At 59.1% G+C, this 11,090-nt stretch overlaps 1 protein-coding gene across 3 annotated transcripts in view; it reads left to right on the forward strand.

Annotated features, from left to right (window-relative positions):
- Ptprn2 (protein tyrosine phosphatase, receptor type N2) overlaps positions 1–11,090 on the forward strand; it is a 553,794-nt gene that overhangs the window by 238,189 nt on the left and 304,515 nt on the right. For all 3 annotated transcript variants that reach the window (XM_023712770.1, XM_023712771.1, XM_023712772.1), the window contains exons 8-9: positions 630–1,009; positions 7,121–7,207. In XM_023712770.1, coding sequence (XP_023568538.1) covers positions 630–1,009; positions 7,121–7,207 — 467 coding nt within the window. The remainder of the gene's footprint in view (positions 1–629; positions 1,010–7,120; positions 7,208–11,090) is intronic.

Consider the following 11,090-nt stretch of genomic DNA (forward strand, 5'->3'; position numbering starts at 1 on the left):
AGAAGACAGGGAGAGAGAGAAGAGAGAGGGAGAGAGGAGAGAAGAGAGAGGAAGAGAGGAGAGAGAGAGAGGAGAGGAGAAGAGAGACAGAGGAGAGAGAGAGAGGAGAGAGAGGAGACAGGGAGAGAGAGAAGAGAGAGAGGAGCGAGGAGGAGGAGAAAGAGAGAGGAGAGAGGAGAGGGGAGAGAGGAGAGAAGAGAGAGAGAAGAGAGGAAGAGAGGAGAGGAGAGGAGAAGAGAGACAGAGGAGAGAGGGAGAGAGGAGAGAGGAAAGAGAGGAGAGAGAAAGTAGAGAGAGGAGAGAGGGAGAGAGAGAGAGGAGAGAGGGGAGAGGGGAGAGAGTGGAGAGAGAGAAGACAGGGAGAGAGAGAGAAGAGAGAGAAGGAGAGAGGAGAGAAGAGAGAGGAAGAGAGGAGAGAGAGAGAGAGAGAGGAGAGGAGAAGAGAGACAGAGGAGAGAGAGAGAGGAGAGAGAGAAGAGAGAGAGAGAGAAAGCTCCACCTTCGTCCAGGGCTTTCAGGTGGCCCTGTGACTGCGGCCCCACATGGGTAGCTTCATTGCAGGCATCCCTCTGCCCAGCCCCTGCTGTCCTCTCCTACGCAGTATCTCATGCCACTTTCCTTTCTGCCAGGTCAGTCACCCGAGTGTCCAACTTGGAGACCTCCGGCAGGACCCCGGGTCCCCACTGCTGCCTGGAGAGCCCACTCTGCAGCAGCCCTTCCCAACAGCGATGAAGAAATCGGAGGGACCTGTGGTCTCCTTGTCTTCAGAGGAAGAGGGTGTGGGTGTAGAGAACGTGAAGAGCCAGACCTACTCCAAAGACCTATGGGAGAAGCCGAATGCAGAGCCCAGGGCCACTGGGCTTGAGGGGCTCCGGGGCCAGGAGCCAGGCGCACCACAGAAGGTGCAGAGGCCCCCAGCGGGAGCGTGGGGGCCCCTGGATGAAGGGCTGCAGCTGGAAGCCAGGCCTTCCGAGGGCGAGGAGCCTGGCTACATCGTGACGGGCAGCGAGTAAGTAGAAGGTTCTCCTCTGGTGCCCACGACTGCCAGGAGGGCACCTCATAGAGGCGGGAAACAAGCTTAGTCTGAATGTCTGCTGCGTAGGAGCCTGGTATCTTAGGTGGGACAGCACCCAGGAGGCCGAGTGCTTGGTTGGTGCTCCTGACCTGGAGCCGAACTCCAGAGTGGCGCCTATGTGCCGCGACCCAAGCCAGCGCCTCGGGGCTCCCGGCTTCCCTGGTTCTGGCCCAAGCCTGCTGGGCCAGCACCTTTGCGGCTGGGAAAGACCAGGCACGGGTGCCTCTCTGGTGCCTGGAGACTAAGGTCTACGCTAGCTCCTTGCTGGCTGAACCTGCTGGAGCGGTGAAGTGTGATGGAACATACCTGTGTCTGGGAGCTGAGGCAGGACAACTGCAAGTTCAAGCCCAGCCTGAGGAGCTTGGCAGCTTAGAGAAACCCTATTTCAAACTAAAAAATTAAAACAGTGTGGGGGATGGAGCTCAATGTCAAGGTTCCCAGCACAGGGGGTTAAAACCCCTCCTAAGTCTTTGTCTGTTGCACACCCATGGCCCAAGTTGCAAGACCCGAGTGACCTTTCCGAGGAACGGTGCACCCCGCTAAAGTGTGCTGCTCCTCTTCTCAGTCCACACTCACGGGGAGGGGGGCTGGGCCAAGGGGCTGGCCGTCTCTCGGTCCCCGCACCAATGCATGGCACGGCGCATAGTCAGTTTCTGAAGCTGGCTCTGCCACACATGGTGTTGGAGGGCGCCTGCGCAGCTGTGTGCGGGCAGGACTCGTGTGCGCCTGCCCAGGCTCTGCCTCTCTAGGAGGAAGCCTGGCACGTTTCCACTATCACCTGTGGGGTGGGGGGACGGAGCGGTCAGAGCCCTGGCTTGAGGCCCGGCTCTGGTGGACCCCACCCTGCTTCCCAGGATGCCACGCTCACCCAAGGGCCACGTGTGTCGCAGCCAGGCCGAGGGAGTTTAACTGGTTGTTTTTTACAATCAGATTTTACTGGTATGTTTAAGGCCTATGTAATGATCACGTCATCATAGAGAATTTGTTCCTATACATGATACAAGTCGGTTCTTTTAGTCCCCACCCCCCAGCCCCACCTCCCATCCAACCTGCTCCCCTTCCCATCTGCTGAAGCTTTGTTTCTATTTGTACCTTTTCTCTTTGTCTCACTTTTCCCTTCCTCTTTTACCCCCTCTTGTGGTCCCCTCCCCATTTGGACATTTCTTCCTATGTCATAATACCTGTTATACATTCTGGTCCTTTTCTACACTCAGGCAGAGAGATTTTAGAGTGAGCTCAAACCACAGACAGCCTAACCAAATTCAGATGTCAGACTAGTTTCATACCGGTGCCCTCCACACTTTAGGTGGCGGGGAGGACCCGGGCCGGCCCTGCCTGGGGTCCTTTCCAACCCATTTCCCAGGGGCTTTCTTCCTAGTGTGATCTGGCCCAGAGGGGTCATGCGTTGCTGTCCCTGTCCCTGCGTCTCTCAGGCTCAGCCCGTGTGAGACAGAAGCCCTGGGTCCTCCCTGTCCTGAATAGAGAAGGCTCACACATGAGGACAGCATTGGTCCCGGTTGTGAGGAGCCGGGCTGCCCCTGGAGAGAGGGGGCAAGAGGGAGGGAGGACCCAGGCTGCTCCCCAGGAGCGGGCACAGCCAGCGGGGGCGGGGCAGGCACTGGTGGGGTGTCCCGGTCACCACTCACATGGCTGATCGCTTGGAGGTTGTAGTCTTAGTAGAGCGTGTGTGTGGCCTACCGCAGACCCGGGTACGGCGGGTGCCTGTGGCCCACGCGTGTCTGCTTGGTCATTGTTTATACACATGTGCCTATATGTGTTCCTGTGGTGTGTCTACGTGTGTATGTCTGTGTGTAGTGCATGCGTGTGGTGTCTATCTGTTGTGTGTGCGTACATGTGTGGTGTGTCTATCTGTGTACACGTGTGTGTGTGTGTGTGTGCTTGCACGTGTGTGAGCAGGAAGAGGGCCTGCAGGCCCTGTGTGCTGGCAGCAGCTCTGGTGGCAGAGCGGGCAGTGCCCACACTGGGCAGCCAGTCCAGCCTGGCTGTAGGGGTAGCCCAGAGGCCCCCATCTGTGTGCACTGCCCACGGCCACTCAGCTTCCCTGGAGCTCAGCTTCTGCTGGAGCTCTCTCAGAGGGTCACTGCCCAGCCTGGGGCTGTCCCAGCTCAGCCCCCACATCCGCCCTGTCAGCGTCCACTGCTCACCAGCCACCGTCCTGCGCTGACGGCCAGGTCCTGTGCTCAGGGCCGAGGGCTTTGCTCTGAGGAGCTTCCCTGGGCTCGGGCCTGCAGTAGTGAGTGCAGCACCTCTCTGGCTGTCAGGGTGCCCAGGGGGCAGTGCGTGGTGCTGGATCCGAGGGTTAGAGCCATCAGGGAAGAGCCCCTCCCAGACATGTGGAGGGCTAGGAGGAAGTCGGCGTGGCCGCCCCACACAGGAGCGTGCCTAACTGGTTGCAGACCAGCCTTGTGCGAGCTCAGGATCGCGGTTCCCGGGGCCACATTGTGTGAAGATAGTGCTTAGATTTGGATTAAACTCTCGGCATTTTATTTTAATTTAGAGAAAGGAATGTGCTTCCAGAGAGAAGTGTACCTCATCTGGTGTTGTGAAACGGCTGCTAGGGTGTGGCAGTTCCTCCCCCACTGCAGGAGGTGCCACTGCTCATAGCTTCGGCTCTCTGGCAGCCCCAGGCACGTGGTCAGTCTCAGGTGAACTGGCCAGCCCAAGCGCTCCTGGCTCCTGCCTGGCGCTCTACGAGGGAAGCGGAGGAAGCAGCTGCCGGGCAGTGGCTGTCCCTCCTCTGCGCCCTCCTCCCTGCTGCTCGTCCCTGGAGGACGCCCGCAGATTGGCCACAGTGAGAATGACGGGGGGAGAAGGGACAAGGGGCAAACCCCGAGGAAGCCTCCTTTTGTCCCCTGGCTCCTGGCAGAGTCTCCTCCGGAGCTGATATCCACGTTGGGTGCTGTTTCACCTGGTCCTTGAGCTCTGAGTGAAGTTTCAAGTAGACCGCATGGTGTCCACAGCGAAGCAAGGGACATGGCAGATGCACAGAGGCCCTGCCCTCGAGCGCCGACCTGAGCAGGCCAGCAGCAGAGCTGCCCACAGCGTGCTGCTCCCAGCTGCTCCGGAAGGCGGGGGTGGCAGCACCGCTGTGTGAGGAGCCTCAGAAGTGCCTGGCAGAGGGCACAGCGCAGACGCTCAGCTTTGTCCGTGTGCTGCAGGCCCAGGTTGCCCTGCTGACACTGCCCTGAGTGCTGGCTCCTGTGACCTGTGTGGCCAGGTTTTCTCCTGGAGGTTTGCTGCTGCAAGAATCCTGGACTAGGAGTACCATTTCTCCAGCCTCAGCCTCCCTTTCTCGAGGTGTGGTGCTACTCACGTGTAGGCCCAACCGCTGGAGACAGAGGTAGAGGATTGCTTGGCAGAGGGTCCCGGAAGTCAGGGCCACCCTGGACAACTGTGCAGTGCCATCTCTTAGCACAAGTAAAGATAAACAAGAGCGTCAGCACTAGCACTTCCCGTGCAGGCGTCCTGAGTGCCATGCTGGGAGGTGCTGTGGCCTCTCAGCACGCAGCCAGTCCGAGGCAGCCTCTGGCAGCTCTCTCTGCCCTTGGGACTTGTGGCCCTTGGTCAGGCTCCCTGGGCTCTACACAAGGGTACTCTCCACGCGCTCCTGCTCTCTAGGCATGCAGCCAGGCTCTCCTTCCAGGGGCTGTGTGGACATCACAGGGCACTGTAGGAAGGAAGGTATCACCTCCCTCGTGAGCTTCCCCGAGAATGGGTGGTTTGGGACACTTTAGATTCTTGTCCTTTGACTTTTAGTAGATCCCAGAAGCACCTTTTTCAAGAATGTGGAAGAGTGGTACTGAAATGTCTCAGCACATGCTCCTCAGGAGTGAGCCCCAGCAGAGAGGAGCTGCAGCGTTAGCTCTCAGACCCTCGCACACCGTCCAGGTGCAGCACGAGCTGATCTCTTGTCCACGAGGACATGTGCCTGTGGCCCAGGGACAGCACCAAGTTCAGTGGCGGGTGACAGCTGCCACAGACAGACAGGTAGAACTGCGTGCGCTGAGTCCTCCCTCTGATTTTTGAGATTAACTCTAGCTGCTTCCTACCAAGGCTCAGACCATGGCAGGACAGAGGGCAGTGCCCATCTAAAACAAAGTGGCAGCATCTGCGTGAGCACCCCAGGTGCCCACCACAGCCCTTGAATACCTGCTGTCCCTGCTGCACCCGTGACAGGTGACCAGGAAGAGACCAGGAGGGACAGATCGTCCCCTGCATGGTTGGGGCCGTTGGGGTGCCGTCTGTGCACGAGGGCCGTAAAATGATTCTGGCTGCAATGTCATGGTGCCCCTAGAGGCTGCTGCAGCTGATCTTGCTGCAGCAGTGTTTGGCCCCTGTGTGGCCCTGGAGGGTCCTGGCACCATGGGAGTGCCTGCACACTGATGCCACTCCCACTTAGACTTGCCACTCTGGTGGAAACCCTGGGAGTCCACGGTGACCTGGAGCTGTGTGTGCCGGGGAGTGTCTTGGTGTGTGTGTGGAAGTGTCTGTGAGCTTGGAAACAGACGTCAGCTGAGAGAAGGGACTCTGGACATACATGCACACGTGCACACACGTGTGCATGCACCACACGGAGCTCCTCATCCTGATAAGGTTTCTGTTTGTGGAGGGAGACAGGATTTAAATACATGAAATAACTGAATTTCTTAGAACAAGTGGTCAGCCTAGTGGTTCTATCAATGTCTAGAAGGATTTTAGGAAAAAGTGTTCTAACAGGCCCAGCTGGCTGGGTTAAGATTCTTGATCCATGCTAAGATTTGAGGGGGAATAGGGCACTGAAAGAGAGGGGAACCTGTGGACCTGGATCTAGGTCTGTGGGGGCACTCAAGGGGTCACCAAAGAAGGGGAATCAGGCCCACCCTGATGGCCCATGTGCAGGTCCAGGAGTGACATCACACAGTGGACGGCAAATTTCCCTAGTGTGAGGGCACGGGAGCAGGTGTGCACTTTTATGCGTGGCTCCCCTGAGCGTGTTCTTCTTGGCGTGTACCAGGGGCTGACGTGCCTTCACCCGAGAGTGTCTACACACAGAGCTGTGTACCCACCCGGAAGTGTGTGGAGGCCCCTGGGGATGTGCACCCCAGGAGTGTTCCAGGTCACGTGCAGCCATGGTGACCTTGGTGCCCTTGGCATCTGGGTGGTTTTCTCCATGTCCTCACACTGTGCCCCCACTGCGCACACCTGTGTTTCCCACTTGACAAGGACAGTGGTGATGACCACAGGTTCTGTGGATGCCATCACCCTGGCTGTGGGACCCCACATGGTCTGTTCTAGAGAAGTTCAGTTATCCAGGTTAGTATAAGTTCTGGGTGGCAGCTGAAGCCCAGGACAGGACTCGGGTCCCTGACTGCTAGTGTGTGGGGCTGTCTGCGGCGCACCTGCACACGTCCCATGGCAGCAGGGCCCGGGCTCCCCTGCCCAGGGCCACTCCCCTTCCTCACTGAGCCTTTGCTGAGTGATGAGAAGAGATGCTTGTGGAGCTGACTGCTCCGCCACCGTGGATGCAGCGTGATGGGACCTCATAGGCACCGAGCTCGGGAGCAGAACAGTGGCACTGAAGATTGGTGGCCAGAGCCCTACGTCACACACAGTCCCTGCTTGTGGCTTCCCCTTGATGTGGCTGTGCTGGGCAGTTGCGCTCTCAGGGCAGCCTGGGGTAGCCAGGCCCTTCGACAGGGTGCTGCATGGGGTGTCCCCCTCCTCACACCATTAGTACACGCACAAGAGGCGTTGGAATGCCCGCTCCCCGATGCGCCTCCTCGTAGAAGGGAACCTCCACAAGGCAGCTGTCCCATCGCACATGTGAGGCGGCCGCTGGCCCTCTGCGCTCTCAGTCCTCTCCCTTGCCCTTTGTTGTGTTTGATGGGAGCCTGAGAGGATCCCTGGTGACCTTGGACTCCTCACCCTCCTCATGGTCCTGTTTGCACAGTGCTGTCTGTTCCCCACTGGGAAAGCAGGGACTGTCCCTGCCGATACAGCACCTGGGCCACCTCCTCGGTGACGCTGCCCCTCCTCTCTCCACAGCCCCCTGAGCCCGGAGAAGGGGAAGCAGCTGATGGCCAATGTTGCCCACCTCCTGCAGGTGCCGCCCAGCATCTTTGAGGACATCGAGTGAGTGCCGGGTGCGGGCCTGTCCTCTCAGGGATCAGCCTGAGAGTTGCTGGGGAAGCTGTCTGGGCCATTAGCCGTGTCATGAAGAGCTGCATGGGGGAGGAGGAGGGGCCCTTGCTGTGGCTCTGGGAAGGCGTGGACCACCATGGAGGCTGGGCTTGGCCGTGAGACTCCTAGCCTCCTGGATGTGGCCTCTGGGCCCTCCCAGGTGCTCGGGCAGCCAGCACCCCTCCACTGCCGAGCGGAGCACCCAGTGCCTCTTCGTGTCACTTGGCCAGGATCCCCGTGTCTGCCACGCACAGCTCTGTCATGACCCCAGCAGCACACTGGCATGGGGCAGAGCAGGCCTGGCCCCGTGTCCCTGAAGTGACCGACGTGTGCCAGTGTCCCTGCTCTCAGAGGCGGTCAGGGCGGCCCTCTACGCCTGGAGCAAGCAGCTCTCAGGGATTCACGTGTGATGAGCGCTGGCAGGCAGGAGGTGGTGCCCAGGGCACAGTGTGAGAACGGGGGGAGGCCGGGACGGAGAGCACGGCGTGCGGGTTCCAGGGAGGGGCCTGGTGTGGCTCCGCACTGCGGCTGCCAGCGCTGACCCTCTGGCCCTTTGCTGGAGCCCAGACTTTCCAGGCAGGCCTGGGGTAAGCCCCAAGCCCCCCCTGAGTGTCGCACACCTGTGTGCTCCTTGCTGGGACAGGGCCTCTTCCTCAAGGGACCCGCGCCACCCATCTGCGGCCTTATAGTACCTGGCCACAGCAGTTGCTGCCGTGTCCTGCCCACAGCAGGTGCCATTCTCCTGCTCAGTTCTGCCTTGCCCTGACCCTCTTCCCATTGGGGTCCAGGCCGTGCTGCCTGCAGAGCCTCCTCCAAAGCCCAGGCCTGGCCCTGGGGAGTCTGTGCCCTCCTGGGGTGATGCCTGTGTGGCATGCATGGCCTCTGAACACTAGCTAGACCTGCACGTCTCAACAGCCCTGAGCACCCACCCTGTTGGGGGCCGACTTGTACCCCTCAGTCCTACCCAGGCCCCCTGTACCCCAGGGCCTGGGAGGGAGGGCCAGGACCTCACTGTTCCAGGAGCGGGGAGAGCGGGGGTGTGTGCTGGCGCTGGCAGACATTGTCTGCATTTTTATGGAAGTACTAGTTATGCTTAATATGTTTTGTTAATGGTTATGTAGCTGTCAGATAAATTCCATTATTTCTTATTACATCATTAGAGGCCATTAAAATGGCATTAGCACGCTGATGTAGTTATGCCGGCAGACGTACCACGGCCACAGTTATGATTTTACGGTCTAATCGTGCTGTCCCGGGCGGGCTGGTGGGTGCTGGGCGGCCTTCCGCAGAATGTGGTCAGGTGGGCAGCACCAGGGTGAGCAGTGCCAAGGAGAGGCGTCGCCCAGGGCCCAGGGCCCAGGCAGATGCCACATGCAGATTCTCCAGGCGGCGAGCAAACCCCGGGGCCAGCCGGCTGTCGTGGGAGGACGGCCGAATTCCGTGATCAGGCTTCATGGCCTCATCAGCCAGAAGCAGCGAGTTTCTTCTCCACGTGATTTGCTGGGCTGATGGGACAGCGCTCTGACTCTTCGAGACAGCTCAAGGGTGCAGCCGTGGGACTCCTCCAGCCTGGCACGTCCCTCGGGGCTCCCACACGTGTGCACAGGGCTGGGGAGATGCCTGTGCCCCACCGGTCCCGTGCCCTTCTCCCGCCCCAACCCTCGTGCTGCCCTCCAAGAGGGAGGTGGCTGTGGGTGCTGCAAGCACCTGGAAATCAGCCTGCCTCCTCCCAGGCAGGTGGTGACACTGCCCCCATCTCGCCCCCGCAGATCTGAGTGGACACTGCATGGGAAGCAGCGGGGACTGCGCTGCTGCTGTCGCTGACTCCCCTGTGATAAGGCTGGGGCAGTGCTCTGATGGGTTCAGGACGGTAGGGGGTTGCGAATGGCCCCTATCTGCCTGGTGACCAGAGGGGTCCTGGTGGCTCCACTGTGTCCATGACCTTGAACTGGCTGCACCCACATACCTATGTTCAGGTCTGCTCACTGGGGACATGAGGAGCCAGGGTGGCCTGGTGTCCCAAGGGAGGGAGCGGGCCTATCCTCAGCACCCACCTCAGTGAGGACACGAGGAGCTGGGGTGTCCTGGTGTCTCAGGGGAGGGAGCAGCCCATACTCAGGGCCCACCTCAGTGAGGACATGAGGAGCCGGGGTGGCCTGGTGTCCCAGAGCAGGGAGCAGGCCCATCCTCAGCCCCACCTGCTACTGCAGATGCAGCAAGGGGTGACCTAGCACCAGAGACAGGTGCACGTAGTCCTGGAGTAGGGATGGTGGCAGTGGGGGCATCAACTGCTGTCTTTAGACCAGAGATGAGCAGCAGGACAGGCACAGAGGAGTAGCTGCTCCTCCCTGACAGAGGTGGCCACGGCTCTCAGGGAGCCAGGCCCAGGCTTTGGGTAACAGTGCCAGCCTGTCACATGCTGGCTGAGCCCCTAGGTCGGTCATCTGACACAGCTCGAACAAAGTCAGTTATGTACCTTCCTAAGCCCCAGTTCCTGGTGACAATTGGGAGCCTTGTGTGGCCTACTGTGGTCGGGGTGCTCCCACTGGGAGTCCCCCATAGGTGCACGTGTCACTGTCACCCTCTCTGAAGCCTCATCAGTCTTCCCCAGGGCTCCACAGACAGCTGCTACCGCGTGGTGGGTCCCCATGAGGGTCCCCTGCTTGGAGATCTGGCTAGCATGGTGTGGAGGCCCACAGCACATGGTGCCTTGTGCAACGACACTTTGTTCTTGTCGCTGTTAGGAGAAGCTGTTCTAAATCCTCCCACCATGAGGGCCTGGACTAAAGCATCCGGTCGGCTCATCTTCTAGGACTTTGGCTCTCTCCTAGCCCTGGAGCACTGGCCCAGGCTTCCTTGGGAGACCGCGCTTTGGGTGAGGAAGCTTGGCTTGCAAGAGCAGAGCATGGCTGCTTGAGCGGAGGTGGGCTGGCCCTGTGCAGGGCAGGCACCTGGGCTCTGAGCAGAGGCCGCAGGGCGAGGAGGGTGCACTGCTGCCCAGGAAGGGGGCCGCAAGTCACTCAGGGTGCGGCAGGACTTGGGAGACCAGCTCTCAGCCAGGAAGGGTGGCGTCTTCCCTCACTGCTTCTGGCTAAGGCTCGGGTTGCACTCATTTACCTCATAGTGAGCAACTTAGTGAGTTTTGTTCCCTCGCACATGCAAATGGGAATCCGTTCTCTCAGCCCCTTCCCTTATCAGCTCGCAACTGGATATGTTTAAAAGTTATTGGGCTGCGGAGATAGCTCAGTAGAATAAGTGCTTGCCTGGCAATCACAAGGTCCTGAGTTCAATCCCTGGTACCACAAAAAAAAAAAAAAAAGAAAAAAAGAAAAAAAAAAAAAAAAAAAGAAAAAAAGAAAGAAAGAAAGAAAGAAAAAGGAAAAGTTGTTGTCTAATGCTGGGTGGCAGGAGCACCCAACTGCAGAAATCATGATTGTAGGAAGTGCTTCAGAGTGTGTGTCTGTGTTGTTTTGCCGTCTGTGAGACATTTTAGATAACGTGGCCAGGACCTGTCCTCCAGTCTGACCTGGAGGCAGTGGGGCACACAGAGGTCATCTGTGACAGCCCCCACTTCCACTGACTTTCTGTGAGCACTTTAACCTCATCCACTGCCCTACCAGGGTCACCCCCGTGGAGGAGGGGCCAGAGGAGCAGGACTTTGAGGAGGCAGGGTCCACAGGAACAAGCGTCAGCCCATGCTGCATAGGTAGGCTCCTGTGGCAGGACCTACCTGAAGGAGTGGTCCTTGGCCATCTCTCTAGCATCATCGACTTCTCTGCCCACTCATGTAGCTTCCATCTCCCATGTACCCATATAGCCATCTGTCTGTCTGTCT

The sequence above is a fragment of the Octodon degus genome, unplaced genomic scaffold, assembly GCF_000260255.1.
Source record: "Octodon degus isolate 3935 unplaced genomic scaffold, OctDeg1.0 scaffold00027, whole genome shotgun sequence".
NCBI classification, from domain to species: domain Eukaryota; kingdom Metazoa; phylum Chordata; class Mammalia; order Rodentia; family Octodontidae; genus Octodon; species Octodon degus.